Raw genomic sequence first — 25,158 nt, forward strand, 5'->3', positions numbered from 1 at the left:
TTGTTTTTTCTTTTTATTAGTTATAGAGGAAGCAGACTAGAGATGCACTGAATCCAAGATTTGGTTTGGGATTCTGCCTTTTTCAGCAGGATTCAGATTCAGCCGAATCCTTCTGCCTGGCCGAACCGAATCCTAATTTGCATATGCAAATAGAAATCACATGACTTTTTGTCACAAAACAACAAAGTAAAAAATGTTTTCCCCTTCCCACCCCTAATTTGCATATGCAGATTCGGTTCGGTATTTGGCCGAATCTTTCGCGAAGGATTCAGGGTTTCCGCCAAATCCAAAATAGTGGATTCGTTGCATCCCTAAAGCAGACCTTCCTCTATAGTTATGCCACTGACTAAAGTCCAGTATAAAAGTATGCCCATGTAAAGTCAACCTACTGTCATCCAATAAATATTATGAAATGAATTTAGTATAGTCACTTGCCTGCTGCAGAGTATGAATTTTACAGTGGCAGATGATAGGGACCTGGTGGCTGGGGCCATTAATGTATGTATGTAGTTTACAGTGTTCCTCTTTGGTTTGTGTTATACAAGTCAAAATCAAAGAAGCTCAACAGGCAAGGATTTCAAAAATACAGATAATGCTTGGGGCCTGGGGTTTTTCTAATGACTGCATTTTAAATCTACTAAGAAAATATGTATATATTAAATAAACCCAATAGGCTTATTTGCCACAATTATTACAATGTACTGTATTTTTATTACAGAGAGGAAATCATTAAAAAAAAATGGAATTATTTGCTTTAATTGGACTTTATGGGAGATGGACCTCTCGAAATGTCTTTTAGATAGGGAATATCATTCCCAAACAAATTTAAATAAGCTAATTAAGCAAAAGTAACCACGTAATAGCTTTATACAGTCTATATCTTTCATAGCTAATATAGCTATTTCACATATTAAAAATTGTATTAAAATGGATATCAATCATATCTGTAATTGGGTATTGTCCTCTATTAAAGGAGACGGAAAGTCATTAATTGCTTGGGGGTATCAAATGTTAGGCACTTACCTGAAACCCCAGGCCGGTGCTCCTATCAGCAGAAAACTGCACCAGCCCAGGGTTATACCAGCGAGCACCACGGAGCGCTTCTCTTCTGGATTTTTCTGTTTTAAAATTTCCCAGGGCAGACGCATGCGCAGTAGAATGAAAAAGCTGAATTTTTAGTTAAAGTTCGGCTTTTCACTCTAATGCGCATGCGCAGCCGCGAGAAGACAAGAAGCCGGAAGAGAAGCATTCCGTTGTGCTCGCTGGTATAACCCTGGGCCGGTGCAGTTTTCTGCTAATAGGATCGCTGGGGTTTCAGGTAAGTAAATTCACTTGGGGGTGCCTAACATTTGGCACCCCCAAGTGTTTAACTACTTTCCTTTCCCCCTAATCGTAAAATAGGGGGGTATAAAGTATTCATTGAGTATTTATTATACTGCTCTGTTTTTGGTCTGTTCCCTTAGCACATTCTTAGAGGAATTCCTTTCATATGGAGAGATGCACCAAACTGAGCCTCACAAAATGTCTGAACTTAGCCAGGGCCTCCTTCCTCTCATCAGACTTTTTGAAAGCAAGTAAGTAAATCCAGCTTTTTTGTTCTTTGGTAATATTTTCTAGTGAAAAGGGAGATTTCAAAATGTTGGATTGTATTTTTAACTAAGGGAGTGCAGTTACATTTTGCGTGTATAACTAGGCAGGATTTGTATTACAAACAATTTGATCGCCACTTTAGAGGAAGAATTTTTTGTAACTCCAGTAGTTAAGGGATCACATTATCATACAGGGAAAAAGTGGTTATGTTGAAAATGTTGTGTAATTTCGTTTTTCACTGAAAATCAATGTATGTTTTATGATAATGAGCGACTGAGAAAGCTGTAGTATAGAAAAAGTGTTGGCTGCTGACCTGTGGGTTAAACAGCTGTCCGAAAATGTGGATAAGTATTTGTATCATTTAATTCATTTTTAGATACCCGGCAGCCCTTGATTCTGTTTTGGAGGATCATCTAAAGGATGTTGGAGATCAGGAGAATCAAACTTTATTCCATCAGTTTATAACACTCTCCACCAGTGGTGGAAAATATGAGGTATAGTTGAATGGAAAATATCTTTATCCATAATCCTTGTTTTTTTTGTAAGTAACTGTATTCGTTACTGATCATATATAAAGTAGAAGACCAAAAACTCTTTTGCTGCCAGCCAATTTGGCTGCTTTGATACTTTTATTGCCAGACCATTTTTTGAACAATTTGGACCATTGATTCAAAGACTATTTCATGGGCAGGTGTGGGCAATTCCTTTATTTCATTATCAATTAAGCGTTGATTTGAGGGGGAGGGTTGTATGTAGATGATTTCTGTTGTGAACAGACAACATGCGGTCAAAGGAGCTCTCCATACAGGTGAAACAAGCCACCCTTAAACTGCAAAAACAGAAGAAAAAAACAAACGAGAAATTGCTACAATATTAGGAGTGGCGAAATCTACAGTTTGGTACATCCTGAGAAAGAAAGAAAAAGCACTGGTGAACTCAGCAATGCAAAAAGACCTTGATGTCCAAGGAAGACAACAGTGGTGGATAATTGCAGAATCATTTCCATGGTGAAGAGAAACCCCTTCACAACAGCCAAACAAGTGAACAGCACTCTCCAGGAGGTAGGTGTATCGATATCCAAGTCTACCATAAAGAGAAAACTGCATGAAAGTAAATACAGAGGGTTCACTGCAAGCGCAAGACACTCATAAGCCTCAAGAATAGAAAGGCTAGATTGGACTTCGCTTAAAAAAAAAAAAAAAAGTCTAAAAAAAAACAGCACAGTTCTGGAAAAACATTCTTTGGACAGATGAAACCAAGGTCAACCTCTACCAGAATGATGGCAAGAAAAAAGTATAAAGAAGTTGTGGAACAGCTCATGATCCAAAGCATACCACATCATCTATAAAACATTCGGGAGGCAGTGTGATGGCTTGGGCGTGCATGGCTGCCAGTGGCACTGGGACACTAGTGTTTATCCATGATGTGACACAGGACAGAAGGAGCCGGTGTTCAGAGTCATACTGTCTGCTCCAATCCAGCTAAATGCAGACAAATTGATTGGGAGACGTTTCATAATACAGATGGACAATAAACCAAAATATACAGCAACCCAGGAGTTTATTAAAGCAAAGAAGTGGAATATTCTTGAATGGCCAAGTCAGTCACCTGATCTGAACCCAATTGAGCTGCATTTCACTTGTTAAACTTCAGACAGAAAAGCCCACAAACAAACAGCAACTGAAAGCCACTGCAGTAAAGGCCTGGCAGAGCATTAAAAAGGAGGCAACCCAGAATCTGGTGATGTCCAGGAGTTCAAGACTTCAGGCTGTCATTGCCAGCAAAGGGTTATGAACCAAGTATTAGAAATAAACATTTTATTTTCAGTTTTTTAATTTGTCCTATTACTTTTGAGCCCCTGAAATGAAGTGATTGTGTCAAACTAAGACTTTAGTTCCTCACATTTTATGCAATCTTTTTGTTCAACCCACTGAATTAAAGCTGAAAGTCTGCAGTTGAGTTGTTTCATTTAAAATTCATTGTGGTAATGTACAGAACCAAAATTAGAAAAACAATTGTCTGTCCAAAGATTTATGGGCCTACCTGTATTTAGTTTTATGGAGATTTCTCATTATAGAGTAAAATCTCTAAGCAGTTACACTGCCAAATCCACAAAATGGCATACTTCTAATTTCAAGGCCAAACATTCCATTAACAGTAGGTTTACCCTAGAAAATGACCCATTATTAGAGCAGATTCTGGCAAATCAAAAATGAGTAAATATATCTATGTACTCCAAACTACCAATTGTTTCCTAAAGTTATAAAAAAAATTAATAGAAATTGGTGAATTTTTTGGAAAAATAACTTAAATCTAGAGCATCATATCTCCCACTCATCATTAGGTACCAATGTAAAATATCTTATATTTGAATGTCAGAAGTCCACTGAACAGTTTTATGCCCAATATCTGTTGTTTTACCTAACCATGTGGCATATAGAGGCCCCAAAATTAAGGCACCCCCCCATATGGTCTGTCATTTCAGGTACTGCAAAATGAACACATTTATATTGTTTGGGGGGGGGCAAAGGTAGAAAAAAGTACGTTCAGCCCAGAAAAAAGTACACATTCCCCCGATTCCAAATTGTCTTTTTTAATCCAAAGCACCAAGCCACAAACCTTTCCTAAATCTGTTGATTTTGGTGACATTTTCAAAAATCGCCTCAAAACTTCCACCCTGCAGTATCTTATTTCTCACATACTATTAGGTTTCAAGATAAATTACCCCAAATATGAAAGCATGGATTCGGGGGGGGGCAATGTGTATTTTCTGAAAATATATGGTTTTCTGGGGTGAACGTACTTTTTTTAACCTTTGCCCCACAAAACTGTGTAAATGTGTTGATTTTTCAGTATCTAAAATGACAGAGCATATGGAGGGGTCACATTTTGGGACCCTATATGCCACATGCATAGGAAAGTCTATACATTTTGGCCATAAAACTGTTCAAAGCATGTGGCATATAGGGTCCCAAAATGTGACACCCCCCCCCCCCATATGCTCTATCCACATAGTTTTGGCTATCTGTGCCTTATCAGACTCTGATATTGATTTTATAATCTGAATCGATCTAATCTGTTGTGATATTATACAAGTGTTTTTACATATATCATTGTAACTGAATATACTAGGATTTTACCTCTATTGTGATTGGATTTTTTTTTTGCAAATTATTGTAGCTACTGGCAGACTGTGACACCACCCTCTTGCTCAGCTTGAATCACCCGCAGCCTGCAGTGAGACACATTGCTCTGAAACATCTGAAGGACATCATAGAGACATCTAAGGTAGGGACCCTCTGTCTCAAATACTTGAAGTCTAGTCATATGCTTATAATGAGATTTTATCTTGATAACTTGTAAATATGATGGTGAATATTATCCTGTATATAGTCATGCTGCTAAAGAAAAATACCAGTGTTGGATCCATTATCCGGAAACCCATTACCAAGAAAGTTCGAAATAACTGGGTCATCTCCCAAAGACTCGGTTTTAAGCAAATAATTAACATTTTTCATTAATTTTATTTTGTAATAATGAAACGGTACCTTGTACTTGATCCCAACTAAGATATAATTAATCCTTTTTATTAGAGGCAAAACCATCCTATTTGGTTTAGTCAAAGATTTTTATTCGATTTAAGGAATGGAGATCCAAATGATGGAAAATACCATGTCCCGAACATTCTGGATAGTCGGTGTCTTACCTGTAGTTCTTTCTTAGCAACCCAGAGTAAAAAGCATTTAAATGAAGATGCTGGTTTGCATAGAGAAATATAGTTGTGATTAGTGTAGCTATTTTAGAACTCAAATAAGGTATTTTTTTTTTAACTCATTGCTTTTCCTTTTACTTCATTATACAGGCAGGCTTTGATGAGGCCTTTATTCAGGAATCCATTTTATCTCGTCTTGCAGATGATAACCTGGAGGTTGTACTGTCTGCTTTGAATGTTTTTAAAGTAAGCTGCTTGCTATATACATTTTATTGCAAAAACTCTTTACAAACACAGACTTAAGCCCAAACAAGCTTTGTTCACTTTTATGGGTAGCTGCTTTCAAGAACATGCAATTGCTAGTTGCTGCCCAAGAATTCACAGATATATATGATTCCTCATATTGAACTGCCATATTCCAATGAATGCAGTCTTCTTAAAGCTCTGCCTAATTAGACTCTTGATATCTTTTCTTTCTTAGATGTATCACTCCCATTTCAGCTCAGAAGTTACAGTCTCAAATCTGCTTGCTCTCGTTGATCGTGTTGACCTCTCCCAAGATGGTGGCTGGTATGTAGATTATTTTCTATTCTTAAAAAATTCATTCTGTGCATTTTTTGTCATGGATTTTAGAGAAATTCTTAGTGGAACCTCTAAAGTCTTCTTTTAAAGGTAACCTGTAACATATTCCCAAACCTTTTCCCTTTGGACATTTCTGGTTTCCATCTATCATTTTTATATAAAAGTTAGTACTATATACTTTTTCATATGTACCTGAACATCTACGCATGTATACATTAGACGGCATTGGGATTTTGACACCACGAAACCTGGTTATGAAAATGTAGTTATGCTGAAGTAGCAAATAGGCACACCATGAGACAACAATATCCTATCTTCTTTAATTATTTGCCCTATTTTTCTGGCCTCTTTCTTTATAATTGGTCGTCAGCAGTATAAAAAAAGAATTTAAGAATTAAGAAACATTTAAGGATTAGGAACCCTGAAAACTAATATCCATTTGAACTGTCAATCCTGTTGGCTAAACTTCATTTTTTACATGGGAAAATGCCTTTTTTTTTGCAGACTTAAAGGGCACCAATCATAACTAAAATCATGTAGAGTAAAGACACTATGTTAAAGTTCAAGAAATCCATTTTTTAAAACCGTTTGAATTGTTTGTATAATGTAAATGATCAGCTCACTATACCTTCTGCAAGATCTCCCCCATCTCCACTGCAGTTCTAGCTGAGGCAGATATCTTGGATTTCACTTTCTCCTCCTACCTATATATTCACAGCCAACTGCAGCTCTGAAATCCCGCACATGCTCAGTTGAAATTCCTTGGTTGCCTAGCTATTTTCAAATCAACCAAACTTCTGTGTTAGCTGCTGTTCAGTAGTGCTGCCACCTGTCTGGAAGTTAGTGTGTGCCCTTCATTTGCATGATGACATCACCAGCAGGGGACAAGATATGGAAATCTAGTGAAATGTCTAGTGGAGGAGTTTAATTAAGATAGGCATTCTGGGTAGAATACTCAGGGCAGTGCTACAATCTGAGCATACTTGTGAACTCATTTGCATGTTATAGTCACAGTATGGACTCCCTGAGTGAAAGAACCCATTTGACAAAGTAAGGGATTTTTTAAAAACTGCTGTTTTTTTTTTTTGTTTTTTTTTCAAAAAACTGTATATGTAGTTTGATTAAACTGTATGGGTTGTACTGGTTAGATTGTTAATGAGTTTGATTTTGGCTGTGATAGGTGCCCTTTAAGTGCATTGTGCAGGCATTATCATTTGTCTGGGGTGATTGAACCTCTAAACTCAGAATAAAATTATCCTCTGAAAATAAGTGCAATTTCACCAGATTAGTTTGTAATAATAGCCAGCAAAAATATTATTTGAAGTTGCACATTTTATACAAGTTATACATTTTTTTTTTACTGTATGAAATACAGTAGTGTGGCAGTCCTGCAGTAATATGTTCAAATCTTGTATAATTAAAGCATTTTTACCTCTGCAGGTACAAAGCTCTGGAAGAAGCCGTAAGCCTGATCCAGGAGACCCCCATCAAAGAGAATCCAGAGCTCTGTACTAGAGTGGTGATGACCATAATTCCTTACATGGTATTGACAAATACTGATCCTAACTCTGCTGAAAGGAAAATGTCAGTTTTTCTAGCAAAGAGTGATATATGTAACCTGCACCCATTGCTGAAGGATTGGCCAGAAGGTAATTATATTGTTCATAATTTCTGTGGCATCCCTTAAATTCCAGAACTGGTTACACTAGTGCCCTACATTAAAGTTGGAGGCAAATCCAATATGTTTGGATAATTAACATTCTGGAAATGAGACTAAGAATTAAGTGTTATTGTATGTACGGTATGCTTTTCTGTGAGAAATATATTCCTGGGCCTGGTTGTGAGCTTGCTCCTGCTTCAAAATAACATTGTGCTTCGTTAAATTCAGTTTCCAATAACTATTTTTGTGTTTTTTTTCTTTTCATTCAGCATTTGACCGAATCTTAAAGGAAGCTGAAGCTACACAGCTAATTGGCCTAGCAAACAGTAAAATGGCCCAACTGATCTCAGAAAAATTAAAAACTACAGATACCGCAGCATTACAGCTGGTACGTGGAACAGGGTCAATTTGTTAAACTAATGACTTCCATATCTTGGGCTCAATTAACAAGAGCAATCATTTCATTCATTTACTGGGCCGTCCTCAGAAACAAACGAGTGCTTTTATTTGCATATGTTCCATGTATTCCATAAGTACCTGGGAAATTTTGGATATATATTAAATATACCCCCCCCCCCCGTGTTATGTTGTTTTGCAGTTTAGTCATATTAAAGGGGAACTATCGCGAAATTAAAAATTGGTAAAAACAATCATTACATGAAGTTATTCAAATGTCTAAATATAATGTATTAAAAAATGTTTACAGTTTTTAAAATATTGCAGTCTTTCTAGTGAATCCATGCCAGCTGCTTCTCTCCTACCTGCCTCTGGCTAGCTCTGGCGTCGGAGTCGAGTTTTTCTGCATAACAACTGTTCTCTATCTCATTGGCAGTCAGAGCTGTCAATCAGAAACTGTATAAAGCTAGGAAAGAAAGGTAGACTGTAACACGGTCCTTCTCTCCCGTGAGATTCATCCCCCTCCACCCCCCCTGCAGTCAGCCAACATCGTAGTTTTTACAAGTTTTACTCAGTTACATGAAGACTTTTGCTCTCCGTCTGAAACTCCCCCTCCCTCCCAGAAACGAGGCAGTAGGAAATAAAGGTGGACTTGCTAAACGTGTGTAAATCCCAGCCGCACATTAGTCTGTATGCCAGCACTGAGACGCACAAATGTTACATAAGCACAAAATGAAACCGGAGCAGCAGCACATTCACTACTCGCGTCTCAGTGCTGGCATACAGACTAATGTGCGGCTGGGATTTACACACGTTTAGCAAGTCCACCTTTATTTCCTACTGCCTCGTTTCTGGGAGGGAGGGGGAGTTTCAGACGGAGAGCAAAAGTCTTCATGTAACTGAGTAAAACTTGTAAAAACTACGATGTTGGCTGACTGCAGGGGGGGTGGAGGGGGATGAGGATGAGTCAGGGGAGAGAAGGCTGCTGCAGGGGGGCTGGCTGAAGGTGGGTGAGGTTGGCTACAGGTGGGTGAGACTGGTTGCAGGGTGAGACTGGTTGCAGGGGGCGGCTGCAGGAGGTGGCTGGCTGCAGGGGGGCTGGCTACAGAGGGGGACTGACTACAGTAGGGGTGATGGCTACAGAAGGGGGGACTGCTCCCAGCTTGTTCCCCTGCCGCTAGGAAATAAGCAAAGTGGGGTATTGAGAGGCCCCTGGGACGCAATCGCTCAGGGGCTCCAAGGTAGCAGCAGGCACGTGATTTCTACGTGTCCTGCTGCTGCCTGTGCTACCTATACCTGCAGCACCACCCAGTCCCTGGATCTTCACTGAAGACTACTACTACTCTTCGTGGGACCCCCTCCTGCAACCCCAATAGATTGTCATGTGTTTTCCAGGTTAGTGTTACACATACACACACACAAACACACACTTATTACACACACATACATTTTTGGGGATCGGGGGGGTCACATACTCACACACTTGTACCCGCACACACACGAACATAACACGTAATTTTGAGAATTGTACACACGCATACGCACACTATTTTGTTGTTTTTTTTTCTTATTGTATAATTTTTTTTTGCCTGAAAAAAATGTTTTATTGCCCTTGTGAATAGCGTACAGTACTGCACAATACCTTTTGTATGTTATTTTGCTGATTATTTCGCAATTTTAGTGAGTTTGTGCATATTTAGCAATTTTTTTGTATGTTAAGCTGTTTTATTGCATTTTCAGCTCTGCATAGGTGTTGTTCGCTTGTTTCTTTCCGTAAAACATATTTGCCCATGCTAAAATAGTCAAAGTGATTATGACTGCTGATTACACTAGGCGGGAAAAAAAAAAGCATTGATTTTTGTGGTTTTATTGGATTTTATTGATTTCGTGATTTTATCGCATTTACCACTGTTCTTTGTTACTTAATTTTGCTCATGTAAATTTTGTCTGCTATATATCCATTTGGGGGTCTCTGTGCGCCACATGGTTTGGTAAATCTATGCATATTGGGCATCAATGTGTTCCATAGACCCCATGCGTTCATATTTAGGATGCTTTAGGACTGAACTACATGGTGCAACTTCTTCAGATCCGACACGCTGAGAGGAAGCACATACGACAAGATGGATGCACCGAATATAATGTACAGTAAGTAATAGAAATATCGCACCTACAAACTGCATGCATTCAATTACTGTCGAATGAAGACGCAACGTGCGGCATTTGCATCCAACAGTCATGTCAGATGCATGCAGTTTGTAGGTGCAATATTTTTATTACTTACATTATATTCGGCGCACCGGTCTTGTTGCATGCGCTTCCTCTTAGAGTGTCGGATCTGAAGAAGTTGCACCATGTAGTTCAGCCCCTATGCTGATATGTTACGAAATGTGGGGTAAATAATGGGGTAAAATGCAAGCTTTGTGATGATTTAAAGAAATTTAATAAAGGGCATTATGTTTAGCATAATTTTGCAGTTTGGTAGTTTGTAGTGGCAATAAATATTTACCCGTTTTAGATTAGTTGGAATATTTACTTTCAGAAAATATATGGTTTTCTAGGGTAATGCACGTGCCGGGTGCTTATAGTGTAACAGTCAGTGTCATGTGAAAATTTATATGTACTATTTGAATTTGGGGGTCTCTGTATGCCACATGGTTTGGTAAATCTATGCATTAAGGCATCAAACTATTCAGTAGACCCTATGGGGCAAATTCACTAAGATTCGTAGTTGCGCCAGGCGTAACTTCGCCACACTTCGCCAGCGCTTCGCAAATTCACTAAAATCCGAAGTTGCGCTCAGGGGTAGCGTAAGGTTGCGAAGTTGCGCTAGCGTTGATTCGCTAAGTAAAGCGAAGTTACGCTAGCGAAGTCTAATTTGCATACGGCGCGAAATTCAAATTTCAATGGAGGAATACGTATCAGCACTACAAATGGCTAGAAAACCTTCAAATCATCAAATAAAATTTTTATTTTGCCCTACACATGTGCCCACTGTCTAGGTAAGTTGCCATGAGTCAGGAAATGTAGGGGGGAAGGAGGGGAGCCCCAAAAATTTTTTCGATCTTTTTCAGCCTATCACCTTTTTTTTTTACTTTTTCTGAAACAATCCCTATCTACTCTATTGCGCTTCGCCAGGTCTGAGGTGGCGAAGGAAGTCTAGCGTAAAAGGTGGCGTTCAGTACACTGCGCGCGTTAGTGAATTTGCGTAGTTACGTCGCTAGCGAAACTTCGCCAGGCGTAAGGGTGCGAAGTAACACTAGCGAAACTACGCCAGCGTTAGTTAGTGAATTTGCGCAGTAACGAAAATGACAAACGCTAGCGAAGTAACGCTAGCGTTCGGCGCTTCGTCGCTTAGTGAATTTTATGTGTTCATATTTAGGATGCTTTATGCTGGTAAGTTACAAATGTGGGGTGTATATAATGAGGTAAAATGCAAACTTTGTGATGATTTTCAGAAATTATATAAAAAAACTAAGTTTAGGGTAGTGTTGCTGCTTTGCCATACAAAGATATATTTACCCATTTTAGATTTGGCAGAATGTGTTTTCTAAAAATATGATGTTTTCTTTTGATGACTTACTTATTTGCCACTTTTGGCCAAACATTAATCAGGCAGTGTATTCAAATTTGTTACCACTACGCTAATTCACTAAAATTTGAAGTTGCATCCTGGGCGCCAAACGCTGGCGACTTTTCGCTATCGATACTTTTTCAGTGCGACCATTTCATAGCGAATATTTGTTAGCGTTCGGTTGTGCCTAGTGAAGATTCACTAGTAATCTTAAGTTTAGGTCAGTTTCAATATGGGAGGCGCTTAAAAGTTGCATACACGTCTTTTTTAGAGATGTTGGTATAAATGCTTGAAGTTGCAATTTTTTATTATGGCATGGGTGAGTGTGAGAGAGATAGGAGTGGCTGGGGTGAGTGTAAGTGAGATATTAGTGGCTGGGGTGAGTGTGCGAGAGATAGGAGTGGCTGGGGTGAGTGTGAGTGAGATATTAGTGGCTGGGGTGAGTGTGCGAGAGATAGGAGTGGCAGGGTGAGTGTGAGAGATAGGAGTGGCAGGGGTGAGTGTGAGAGTAGAAGGTAAGCATGGCAGGGGTGAGTGTGAGTGATAGGAGTAACCATCCCGGCTCCAGCAGGAGGAGTACATTCAGAAAGCTTTAGTGACAGTAAGAGGCACGGGCCTCATGCAAAGGGGAGATCCCTAGGAGCCCATAGGCTGGCATAGTAAGGCGGGAAAACCAAGCTTCCAGAAACTGAGCGCAGAGCCTTAGGCAGCATTGAAGGAACACAGGCAGTACTAATGGGTTGTCTCCTCTTCCCACAAGTAGCACTCTAGACTCTTGCTAGGGTTGCACATCTCCAGGGCAGTGAGTCCATTCAGGAAGGCCCTCCTAGTCCAGCAGCACCTGTTCCCTGATTGCTTCTTGGGCCAATTTGTACAGAGCGTATCTGCTACTAAACCTGAACCTTATAGCCCTAGTTCAACTTGAATGGCTGCTCCATGGCTCTGTTTCTGAAGCAAACACCCCAGGGCAACAGTACATTTATTAACATGTCATATTTTGATATTACTGTTCCTCTAAAACACATTGACAACACAAAAAAAATGGGAACACACAAAGACACAGATTTATACACAAAAAATTACTGGGAGACTAAAACATACACAAACGCACTGTCACACAAATACATTTATAGACAGGGTGATTTCAAACAAAGGTGCTAATTTGTACCAGTTCAATTACCCATATTTTGCACCTTTTAGTAAGTAGCCTGTTCAAAGTGAATTGCTGGCTGGTTGTTATTGACCTACAGAGACATATGAAACATGTGAGGTGCAATGTGCAAAAAGTAGGTGCATAATACCCTTTTTTTTTTTTTATATCTGTACAATATTTACCAAGCTCTGTCCTTCCTTTGATCTGGGAGAATGCAAAAATCTCATTCTGCCAATAATATCAGCATTTTCACACTATAAAAGTATAACAGCCTTGCTATTCTCAGAATGAGATTCCAGAGAATGCAGTTGGTGTGTGGATGCTTTGAATTCAGCATGAAGAGGGTGGGACTTCGCTAGTTGCTATGTGACATCACAGTGGGGGTATAGCCACTCCCATTCAGCAATTGCTTGAACTGGCTCTCAGAGAAAGCATTCTAACTCACTGTAATATTATTGAATGCCTTTCAAAAAGTAAGCATTTCTGTTAAATGAATATATTTAAGAATATTATTATTTTCATCCTATCCATCCGCTGGGAAAATTAGATTTTCACGATAGTTCCCCTTTAATATTTGGGCCTTACATTTTTCATAGCAATATCTCTATCTAAATGATAGTTATGGCAGTAGAGGTAGTATATCCGGATTCTGGAACCCTCTACTTTATTTTTATTCTTTAGCCATATGTCATATGCCAAAAATAAAAAAAAATATTTCAGGGCTACTTTTTCACCTAGACATAAAATGACTGTAAAATGAGAGGCATTACAATCTAAGGACCTTTTTTTTTTTTTTTTTTTTTTTTTTTTTTTTATATAAAACCAATGAAAACTTGGGGATAGGGCTGAAACCCAGGGAAAACAGACGTTTCTACATTAATTCTATAAAACAATGAGTTGCACTTCAGCTTAATTTATTTATTTTGCTTCTAAGGTGGAGAATGTGGTGCAGGTGGTTGAAAGAGAGCCTGTTACTGTGAGACAGAAAGTGGCCTCTTTTGTGCTCACCCATGCCCTGGTACTTGGATGTAATGGCTTTCGAGATCTGGAACTGGAGGCACAAATTAAAGTGTTCCATCTTCTTGAGAAGAGGCTGAGAAGAATGGAAACTTTTACAGAGGTAAGAGCTTATGTGTTTTTATTTTTCTCGCTAAATTGTGATTTTTAAACTGTTGAGTGTTGTGTACAGGGTTTCAAAGTACTAGAAAGTATGTGGTTTGGAAGACTTTTAAGGCATATAATTTTATTGCCCTATTTTTAAACACATAGTTCTAGTGATACAATTGAATCTGTATTAAAATATATATACACACATACCTTTACCAAACTGTAGATCTTTAGATGACTGAAGCCTTGGATATGGTACCTGTTCAAGAAAACATCCAAGCCTCTCTTAAAGGTATTAATAGAATGTACCATCACAACATCACTTGACAGGGAATTTCGCAACCTCACTGTCCTCACTGTGAAAGTTCTTTTCCTCTAAGCTAAAGTGTTGTCCTTCTCGTTCTTCATCTTCTAAGGGGGAAAAAGATTCTCCACTAACCTTAATCCAACACCAGCCTTGATAGTCTATCATCATAGTGTAATTCTTCAATTAGTTGCTTTGATCACTGCTAAAGTAGCCACTTTCAGGAATTTTGGTGGATTTTTGACTTTTTGCTGATATTTGTTCACATAGGACATCCCTGAGAAGTGGAATCTGGACCACATAAATCAGAATAAGTTGCTTGTACAGCTGCTGTCTGACTATGTAGATGAGCTTAATAAAGGACGCACAGCATACGTTGAAGAAAATATTTTACTGATGCTGCTGCTTAAAAACTTAATATGCAATCTCATCTGCCCCAAATCATTCCCTAAAGGTAAGAATGAAAACTCCTGTTTCTGTCATTTTGAATATACAGATATATAAAACACTGGTACAAAGAGTTAATTTGTTTTTGACAGTTAATTGGAAACAAATGAGCAGTTAGCAGCATGCCGGAAGAGAGATACATATAATTCATGTTGGCAATATGGATGCAATGGTTTTAAAGGGGACCATCACCCAAAGAAGTATTCAAAATCCCATTTTATCACATTAGTCAAGCAAAATGAACTTTAATTACACTATATAAATTTATTTGAATCTTGTTTCCTTCCGTCTGAGAATTCATAATTATAGCAAGCAGGCAGCAGCCATTTTGTGGACACTGTTATTAAGGCAAGCCTTGTATCATCTCAGAATCTTGTTTGTGCACCAGAATGGGGGACCCAGTGTCCATCCCCATGTCCTGACTAATAGAACGGGAGAATGTTGAGAGTGCAGAGACATCTAGGAAGTGCTGAATGGAAAGTGAAAGTAACTGTCTGCCCCTCCTCTATGCCTAAGGCTATGGATGCTTTAATAAAAAATATAAATTGGATTTCATGTTTAATTTGAAAAGGACTTTTATTATACAGATTTTTTGGTCCGCTTTAAGGTGGGGGAAATATTTTCCTTAGAGCCATATTGCCTAGTGGCAGATTGGCAAGCCTTTGTTCGGCTTTTGAATTAACATAATTGTAATGCATGTTATGCTTTAATGTATATACTATCAGTTTTTCATGTATGAAGTGTCTGCTTCTGGTCAACAGTATTAGCAACTTACTCTCAACTTACTTTCAGATCAATGAATGCTTTTCTTGAGATAGACTTCACTAGTCATTTGGGGCACGTTTTTTAAAAACACTCCCAAAAATTTCTTGTAGAACTCGTTTATTATAGAATATTCCTTCTTTAGAATGTTAGAAATGAATGCCATGCTACTTCTAATCCTCGAGTTCTGGTTCTAGTTTATTGCTGCCACTTCTATGTAATGATCCAAAACTGAAGTGCAGCAGTTTCTTTACTGAATGGAGAATATCCTGTATTTAACTCAAAACAAGGAACTCATGGTGCTCTCTGTACACTTGTATGTTTATTGTATACATGTATGCTTCCCATTAGATGTAAAGATCACATAAAATGATTTACCACCACTTCAGTACTTTAGCATACTCTGTCAGCGAAAGTAATTTAAAAGTCTGGTAACCAGAAACATTTTTCTTGTGCCAGTACTGCATTCTGCATATTAGCTTAATTTTCTGTATGTAAACAGGCTTTGAGCAATCTTATGGGGTGCTGCATGGTAGGCTTGAGCTATGTCTGCTTTCTCTAATTAACAATTCCTTTGGTTCCAATAGTACCCTGCAGTGTGGTCAGACCACAGGCCCAATCAGTTGTGGCATAAATCACACAAGGTTGAAAACTGCCTATGCTCTCCCAGATATTGTCTGCTGAGAGGAGTCCATACTTATATGGGGGAAAAAAAATTTCCAGCCTTGTCATTAAAAGAAAACATTGGGAGTACCTTTAAAGTAATGAAGGTGCGTTTAATGCTTTCTCTCATTGTGTCTTTCTGAAAAGGTAATATTTGGTGGAATCCCGAGACTATGGACAAAACATGCAGAAACTACTTGCGGCTTCTCATTGGTCTCTTTGATGTGATAATCTGGGGTGCAAGTGAAGGAGTTTGTACCAACTTCAGGCTTCTAATGGGTTACTTATACAAGGTAAGGTTTATGGATTTCCCTTTGGATTTGATGCTTCACATAACAAAAATTTTCCTCTAATTTAATGTTTGATATATTTTAGTGATGCATTGAATCTTTATTTTTTCATACCCTAATTTACATGTGCATATTCACAAAAAATAAAAAAAATAAAAATCTGCAAACAAAATCTGTACCCTCTCATCCAGCGCTAAAAAAAAGCAATTTTAAGGGTTGATATTGGGTTTGGCCAGTCGCCTGGATTGGGCCAGAACTGAAGCTGGGATTCTGTAAATCTCTAAAAAATGTGCTGTTAAACTCCTTGTTCAGCAAGAATTGCCCATTTGTTGACTGACCCAACAGTGCTTCATTGCTGAAATTCAGAGAACAACGTTTACCATCTTAGCCATGTAGGTTGAGTTTGACTCAATGTTTCAAAGTAAGGAACACACTTCTCAGGTTTGGTAACAGCCATACCAGTATAACTCCCCCTAAACACAACCCCTATAGGAAAAAACACACCCATTAGAATAGGTTGTCTATATTTGTTTAGTTACAATTTGAAAATACCTCTGAAAGAAAGATTAATAAATGCAGTTTGGTGAGTAATAGCATTGCCACAATACTGTAAGTAGTTAGGCCTCGCACAATGAACTTACAGAGACAGCTCATTACCTAATTCTTGACTCTAAATCCTATTTTAATCTTAGAAAAAATTCATTTTTGAGCTATTTTCATTAGCTTTTTTTAAATGACATGTTCATTAGTATGTGGTAGCAGCCTCTCTTTCCCAGGACCAATGAGGCAGATGGCATTATTTTTCATTCTTTTCTCAATTATTGCTGCGTTTTAGCTAATGTAAATATTTTTTTGTATTTTTTGAAGGAACATTTAAAAAGTCACGAGGATCTCTTCAACTTCCTCTCCGTCTTGTGGACCTATAGTTGTAATCTTTCTGATCCTTTGAGCTGCTCTGTAAATGCAGTGCTGCACACTCGGGCACTTTACATAGGCAATACATTGCTTGCCTCCCAGCCGACTCTGAAAAAAAAACAACTGCTTTCCGTGTCTTCACCAGGTACTATTCCGTTTTCATTATCTGATGCCTCTGGTGCTAGGCAATTATTTGTGCATCCTGTTTTCAAGTATAACAGGAAAAGGAGGCACCGTGTAGGCCATAAGGATTTATCTGGGACAACTGGCCTCCAGCTCCACAGCACTGTATTTTCAATATACTTCTTAATCTTTTAGCTGCCAGTATTGTAGCTAAACCCTTGTAGTCTGGGGGTATCCACACACAGTACTGTGCAGTGCAGTTGCATAGCTGCAGAATGGATCTCCCTTCTGAAACCTGCTCATGGATCAGATGCTAAACATGATTTAGAGTGAGAATACAGGAAAGTTCTTGCCTGGATCTGTGTTTGAATTATGGCATCAACCCTACTTAAAGGACAAGGAAAGGCAAAAAAAAAATAAAATCCAATTTTTACTGTCTTTAATGAAAAAGAACCCTATCTCCAATATACTTTAATTAAAAAATGTGTTCCGTTTTTATAAGAAACCTGAATGTATGCAGTGAAATTCTCTCTTCATTTACTGTTGTGGATAGGAATTGTCAGATGGTCCCTAACTGCTGAGCAGGGAAACAATCATACTCATGAACAGCAGGGGGAGCCCCCGCCTTATTTGCCATGTAGAATTCAAGCAGCTTTGTTTATGACGTTCCCTAAGCAGCCCAGACCACACTGAGCATGTGCAGGGTCAGGGTCAGGCAAAGATGTTTAACAAAGTTACAAGATGACAGCCTCCTGTGGGCAACTTTGAAAGCATAAATCATTTGTTTGATTAGGCTTGTGGTGCAGTAAGTTCATGCTTATGTTTATTATACAAAATACAGCATTTCTAGCCTTATTCTATTTTAGACTTTCCTTGTCCTTTAAAAAAAATTCAAAGGAGCTGCACACATACAGAATCATGCAATTTTTATGATGGCCCCAAGTGCATTAATGTTTTTGAGGGCCGTCACTGATAAATACACACCAGTTTGCTCTTTTCACCCACTGTAAAAAATATCTAAAGTGACTTAGATTTCTTTTCCTTTCAGTGATGGTGTCTTTGCTGATCAACTTGACAAGTCCTATAAGGGAAGTGCGCAGAGCCGCAATGAGTTGTCTACAAACGCTCAGCTTTGTGAGGGATTCTCCATTACTGCCAGTTGTACAGTGTCTGGTGCAGAGAACTGAAGAGATAGTTGCAGACTCTGCTTATGTTATTCAGGTAAAAATGATCTTTTATCTATCCTTTTATTTAAGCAGGCCAAAAGAGAAGCCCATTAGACTTTTCCTTCTTTACCGCATAATGGGATTTAATTTATTGTGAAGGACTAAAAATATACTTAGTATAAGGCTAATATCATATACTGTGGATCACTTCACCTTCAGTTTTCAGCAGCAGCAATGATAAACGAGGGTCTTTATTGATGAAATGTGAAACAATAAAGTAATATGTGGCATAGTGACTGCTTCTGTGTCTAACCTTTTGGCAATTATTTTCAAATAAGTGAATACCGAATTGTTTACAGTGCTGACATTTTTAAAAGGTGTTTGCCTTTATTGCTTTGCCTTCACACGGCTGTGATTTTTTTTTTTTTTGCATACAGACATTAGGGGGCATTTTTGAGGAGCTACAAGTGCCAGGCTCAAACAAAAGTTCACAGAAAATGTCAAATGCATTGGAACAGATAATTGGCATTCTCCAGTCCCCAAGCTGCCCATCCTACATTGGCAAAGCACTGATGAAAGCTCTTCAAGGAGTCAATGGCAAGGTAAGTAGCACATTATACAGTTCTACAATTTACAAGAATTTGCAAAGCATCCTGGCAACTATTCTTGTTGTGTCCAGAATTGGCATGTCTGCCTCTGAGTCAAAAAATGCTTTAATTGGTTCTACAGACTTTTTGCAGGGAGTATTCAGTATTGCAGACACAAGATCTGACAACAGTTGACCTTTTGGGTACAATACAGGCAGACAATTCTGTTAACATGTTGGATTTGGATCACTTGAATAAAGAATGCCATAATTTTATGTAGGCAAAATATTGAGTAGGTTTTAGGATTAGTTACCTCGTTTGAAGCTGATAAATCTTTTTACAGTGTGTTTATAGATGATAAAGGCGAGGGTCCTGCCTACAATAACTTACAATGTAAAAGTGTTATCCACTCAATGGAGAATGAGAATCATATATGACCCCTGACGTTAGAATGTTGTAGGATTGGAATTCTGTTTGACATTTATGCAGAGCTTTGACTGTTGTGATAATTACTGCTATACATTACGATAACCAGATGTACATTATTCTTTCTACCTATCTGTCTCTGTGTTAAGAGAATTCAATAATATAAAAACTTTAAAAAAAAAAGTGAAAGGGAATGAGGAGACCTGGTGGTGGAAAATATACTGTCTGTGTAGACTTTGGCAATGTGTGTACTGAAAACTTGTGACTTAATTAATGTGGGTTGGAGAAAGGTAGTCAGCGCAGTGAGAATTTAAAATATAAGTATTAATGAAGATGTTGAATGCTCTTGAAGGTAATTCAAGAGCATGAATATGGCACATAAAAATTTCTGGATGCAGGAGTGGGAAGAAGATCATGACTGGTGGTGTGCTATGTAATTAGAGGTGATACATAGTGATGCAACATGTTTTACAGAGCAGTCTTGTGTCTAAGAAACAGTCATATTGTTAAGAAACTTCTACATCAGCACCTATGGATATTGATGGTCATTCTAGAAAGAACAAAAATATTTGTTATAGAAGTGAGTATTGCATGGGATACTGAAATAATTCTGCATTCCTGCTACATTTTCAGACCCCTCTAGCTCTGGTATTACCTGTAATTGAGAGATTGCTTGAGAAACTTACGTCTGCATCAAGTGAATTGCTGGAAGATGAAGCTATTCTACTCCATCTACTTCTTGCAAAGTTCAATGAACATTCTGTGAGCCTCTTGCCCCAAAACTCTCAAAGCCTGGACATATTCCTAAAAGCTTTGAACAACAACCAAGTTGTTTATGTGGGTATTCCCTCTACCCAAATCACCGCACTTGGACAAGTAAGTACACATTTCAGTTACTCGGGGGGAAAAACTAGATATGATGTTGCTCTTCACCTTCCAACTCTGATTGAGATTCTCAAAGATACAATTTTTTATGTGCTGATTAAATTCACAACTTAAAATTACTTTTAGACGGTAATACATACTTACCGAGTTCTCATTACAACTAAGAAAGAACTATTGAATTTCCCATATTCAAATTCGTTTTTTACACCAAAGGTGGGAAGAACTTAGCCGATGCGCCCCACCCCCCATCCTAAGTCTCATGCATGAGCAACCCAGGGAATTTGCTCATTATGTGTATGCGTATACGCTTCCACCCTGTGCCGTATTGGGAATCTTTCCATAAACTGGATCAGCATACCTTAAGCCTTTTAGAAAATCATTTAAACATTAAATAAACCCAATAATATTTTTTTACCACCAATTTGGATTCAACTTGGTTAGATCAAGTACAATCTGCTATTTCATTATTGAAGAGAAAAAGGAAATATTTCAAAACATTTGCTAAAAATTGTTTCTATGGCAGATGGCCTTCCCATATTTCATATTTCAGATGCATGTATTAAAACTAACATAGTTGTTTTCCATAAATGTACAATCTGTTGAATGTTGACAATCCTTTACTGAACTGTTGGCTTTGTTTAATTATTTTATAGAGTATATACAATACATGTACTGGACAATGTTTATGTATATATAATATGTAATTTCAGTGTATACCACTTCACACAAGGCACATGCTGAATCATAGCAAAATGTGGATCCCCAGCCTTTCTCAAGTGCCAAATGCATATTTAATTCTTTCTTTTGACCTCCTAGATCAACAAGGCATTCTTTGCTGCATTAGATGATGGCAGTGTTCAACAGAAGCTATTGGCTACTCTCTTTGATTTGCTGCTTAACAGTAAAGATGCTGCTTGTTCTCAGGCTGTTAGCAGTGCATTTAAGTCGGTAAGTTTATTTTTAATTGTACGATAAGTTTGTCACTTGGAGCTGTCCTATTCTTCTTCTAATGGTAGGTAAAGGTTTTATTGAGCTCTAAACTATGAATAATATATCAGGTTTTTCTTATTTGTTACTACTTGGGGTTCTTTTTGGAGGGTAAACAGACCTTTATATGAAATACAATTATACTGTTTTTATTGTACTGCATCTTCTTTGCTGCTACCCAAAGGGAATATGGTCCAATGGCACTGTTGACTAGCAGCACTGGGGCCATGACTTAAATTCTGCCCATGTAGAGAGAGAGATTCACTGTATTTTCTCTGGTTCCCTGAAAAATGTAAAATCTATTTCTGTCCCCCCTGCAATTTCAAAATTACCCAGAAGTCCAGTCACCTACAGATGACCAATAACTGTGACTTGTATATGGTTATCCATACTTTTATTCTTATAGGCTTTTGATTGGACATATAAACTTCAGAAGAGTCCTTTCATATGAGCTAAACCCTTCTCTGTGCGTAGGTATCTTCCATTCCAGAAGGCATACTCGCTTAAAATAGAATACCAAAACAAGAGATGGACCTTTTTTTAAGAAAAAAATACATAAATAGGTTGGCAAAAAAAAAAAGAGTGACAAAGAAACAGAATTACTTAACCACAGATCACACTCTCTTCAGCCATGAGAACACTAAGCAGCTTCATTTGCATTCATGATTTTAGGTTACGCTCAAGTAGATGCTTCCTGCAGAATTAAAGTGTTTAATGTGATCTTGTGTTTTAGCGTAGGAATTTTCTTCTCATGACTCTTGAATAACTGATGTGAAGGTTATAATAACCTTTAAAAACATATCCTTTCAATTGCCTTAGGGAGACCTATTAAATAATAACCAACAATGTTGGTTACTCTGCCTGGAATCTGTTTAATGCTTTGAACCATGTTTCACCTTGGCAACTCGACTGGTTTCTTGTATAGAGCCCTAAAAACATAACTGTCTAAGGAGTGTTTACATTTTATTTCATTTTATTAAGGTGGTAGTACTAGTTAACTTCTGAAGAATTTGCATTTTGAGTATATTTTTCCCAACACTTGACAGATTTCCATCCATGCTGAGCATATCAGTGCAGAACTGGGACCTCCTGGAAAAGACAAAAGTGTATCTACTGTTCGTCAAACCAGGAGGCAGAAGATGCAGCAGCAGCAACAACAACAAAGGTACTCACATTTGATTTGTGCTCTCAAAGATTTATGTCTGAGGAGTATTTTATTCCTATCTGTCTGAAGTTGTTCTGCCTTTGTTGCCCTCCGCCTTTACTTTTCATCAAATTAATGAGCCTAAATTCAAATGACGAATAATGAGTGCTTATTCCACTCTCCAGGAAATCCCAAGGACAAGAAGCAACATCAGGAGAAGGAAACATCAACTGGCCCAGAATAACCCTCATTCTGGAACTTCTTCAGCACAAGAAGAAACTCAGAGAGCCACAACTTTTAGTTCCTTCCCTTTTTTACCTGCTGTCAAGGTACAGATCATGTGTTATTAGATTACATTGAGTTGTAGTCTTGCTGGTTACATACCTAATGACCGAGGTAGTAGCATATTATTCAGTTAAATACAAGAGCTCCGCATTTACATTTCAATGGTTGCTGTTTGTGAACATTTTTCTAAGTTGCTCAGTCACTGGCCGGGAACCTTTCCCCTGCTGAAACATTTTATTTTTCGTTTTTAATGCAAAAATTCCTTTGTCATGCTGCAAATAAAATTGGGGATTAAATGAATGAAATTAAGCCATGATTTGGTATTCAGTTATCTGCCTGTTTATTCATTAAGCTGCAATATATTTGCAAATTAATGAAAGGGACAGTTGTTATAAAAATCTCTATCACCACACAGCCCATGTTAAATAATATACGGCAACTTATTTAAACTTTTTGCTACAAATTCTTTGCTAAAATTATATATTCATCAAAGCAGAGCAAAAAGGTAACGTTTATAAAGACTTTGAAAGGTGTGAAATGCAATTGCAAATACTTGTTCGTCAGCCTATAGTTCCCCTTCTAGCTTTTATACAAATTGTACTTATGACTTTCTGGTTTTAGGTGCCTTGAACCTTCAACTACAGAACAGACCAGTTTGGAATATACAAAGCAGCTGATCCTTAGCTGTCTGCTTAATATCTGTCAGAAGATCTCATTGGAAGAGGACAAAGAGCCCAAAGGTACACGTAGCACAGACACTGAACTCCTAAGAGAATAATGTCTTGATAAAGAAAGAATATTAAAACACAATTAGGATTTTACTTTAGCAAAACTATAAAAAAAGGTTGTATTAAAGGGATTAAAATCGATATCCCTTTTTCATGATGTTATGCAATGCTCTGGATAACATAGTGATTTAGAAAATGAGGTTGAAAAACGACATGAGTACATCAAGGTAAACCTATAGTGCCTAGCTGCTTGTTGACCTAGAGCAGGGATCCCCAACCTTTTGAACCCGTGAGCAACATTCAGAAGTAAAAGGAGTTGGGGAGCAACACTAGCATGTAAACTGTTCTTGGGGTGCCAAATAAGGGCTGTGATTGGCCATTTGGTAGCCCCTATTTGGATTGTCAGCCTACATTGATGTATATGGAGGTGAAGTTTAACTCAGCAGGTGCAACTATTTGTTTCATTGTTTAATCAGTGTAAGGGTTTGAGTAAATAAATGAAACCATTTATTAAACAACATTTAATTACTTTTCAGAAGTCCTTGATGAGGAAAAGTTCAATGTGGAACTAATAGTTCAATGTGTGAGGACTTCAGAGATGCCCCAAACTCATCATCACGCTCTGCTTCTCCTGGGAGCCGCTGCTGGAATCTTCCCGGTAAATTAGTGACCCTTTTTTTGTGCAAATAAATCTGTTTGCGTTAAATATAATTGTACAAATATGAAAAACATGCTACAAATTCTGTCGAGCTTAGTTTTTATTTGGAAAAAAAAATCTTGGGACCTGGGTTTTAGGTATAAGAGGCATTTGTTTGCTAAAAATCATTTAATCATGAAAACACTGTGATTGTTTTGAAACCAATATGAATTTATGCAGCTTGTTTACCATAAAGTACAAGGTACTGTTTTATTCTTACAGAAAAAAAATTAAAAAAAAAATTACAATGATTTGCTTAAATCGACTCTCTGGGAGATGGTTTTTCTGTTATTCAGAGCTTTCTGGACAACAGGTTTCTGTATAAGTGATTCCATATCTGTACAACAAAAAAACTTTTTGTTTAATTTTCATTAAAGGATAAAGTTCTACACAACATCATGCCTATATTTACATTCATGGGAGCCAGTGTGATGCGACTGGATGATAACTACAGTTTCCAGGTTATTAGCAAGACTGTTCAGACTGTTATCCCTGCGCTTATTCAGGTAAGTGCTATAACAGAAACCTTTTAAGGTATGATCTTCGATATCAGAAATTCAGGGTAGAACAGCTCTCGAGTAATTTATTGTCACCACTGGGAAAGAATCAAATAATAACATTTTGGCAAATAAATCTCTCAACTGCACAGTTTAAATATTTAACACTGTTTAATGAAGTTAGGAAAATGTAATTTTAGTGCAATTCCACTTGGAACAAGGTAGAATATATTTCTAAATGTATTATCTTAGATTTTTACAGTCCTATCATGTTGTTGAGTTATGGGCAACCAAACAGTGACTGATTTTGATTTGGATCCATGTAAATATATACTTCTTAAACATCCACCGCAGTTTAATGGATTTTTATTTATATTTTATATAAGTTGCCCTGTAGTAGAACATCCTCCATTCAATTGCATTTTGTATTTAGTTAGTCTTTAATTTGAAAGTGAAGCCCTAAATCCATTAATTTTGG

At 37.8% G+C, this 25,158-nt stretch overlaps 1 protein-coding gene across 3 annotated transcripts in view; it reads left to right on the forward strand.

The window, feature by feature from the left end:
- heatr1.S (HEAT repeat containing 1 S homeolog) overlaps window positions 1–25,158 on the forward strand; it is a 53,924-nt gene that overhangs the window by 12,438 nt on the left and 16,328 nt on the right. The window contains exons 10-29 of one of the 3 annotated variants that reach the window (XM_018265145.2): window positions 1,464–1,574; window positions 1,967–2,084; window positions 4,771–4,878; window positions 5,453–5,548; window positions 5,784–5,872; window positions 7,325–7,533; window positions 7,814–7,932; window positions 13,602–13,787; window positions 14,349–14,532; window positions 16,098–16,243; window positions 17,108–17,300; window positions 18,327–18,499; window positions 18,882–19,046; window positions 20,091–20,333; window positions 21,159–21,290; window positions 22,376–22,494; window positions 22,659–22,802; window positions 23,380–23,498; window positions 24,023–24,144; window positions 24,561–24,689. In XM_018265145.2, coding sequence (XP_018120634.1) covers window positions 1,464–1,574; window positions 1,967–2,084; window positions 4,771–4,878; window positions 5,453–5,548; window positions 5,784–5,872; window positions 7,325–7,533; window positions 7,814–7,932; window positions 13,602–13,787; window positions 14,349–14,532; window positions 16,098–16,243; window positions 17,108–17,300; window positions 18,327–18,499; window positions 18,882–19,046; window positions 20,091–20,333; window positions 21,159–21,290; window positions 22,376–22,494; window positions 22,659–22,802; window positions 23,380–23,498; window positions 24,023–24,144; window positions 24,561–24,689 — 2,905 coding nt within the window. Of the gene's footprint in view, window positions 1–1,463; window positions 1,575–1,966; window positions 2,085–4,770; window positions 4,879–5,452; window positions 5,549–5,783; window positions 5,873–7,324; window positions 7,534–7,813; window positions 7,933–13,601; window positions 13,788–14,348; window positions 14,533–16,097; window positions 16,244–17,107; window positions 17,301–18,326; window positions 18,500–18,881; window positions 19,047–20,090; window positions 20,334–21,158; window positions 21,291–22,375; window positions 22,495–22,656; window positions 22,803–23,379; window positions 23,499–24,022; window positions 24,145–24,560; window positions 24,690–25,158 lie in introns of all 3 variants that reach the window. The other 2 variants (XM_018265147.2, XM_018265148.2) reach the window with 2 other exon arrangements.

The sequence above is a fragment of the Xenopus laevis genome, chromosome 5S (assembly GCF_017654675.1).
Source record: "Xenopus laevis strain J_2021 chromosome 5S, Xenopus_laevis_v10.1, whole genome shotgun sequence".
NCBI classification, from domain to species: Eukaryota; Metazoa; Chordata; class Amphibia; order Anura; family Pipidae; genus Xenopus; species Xenopus laevis.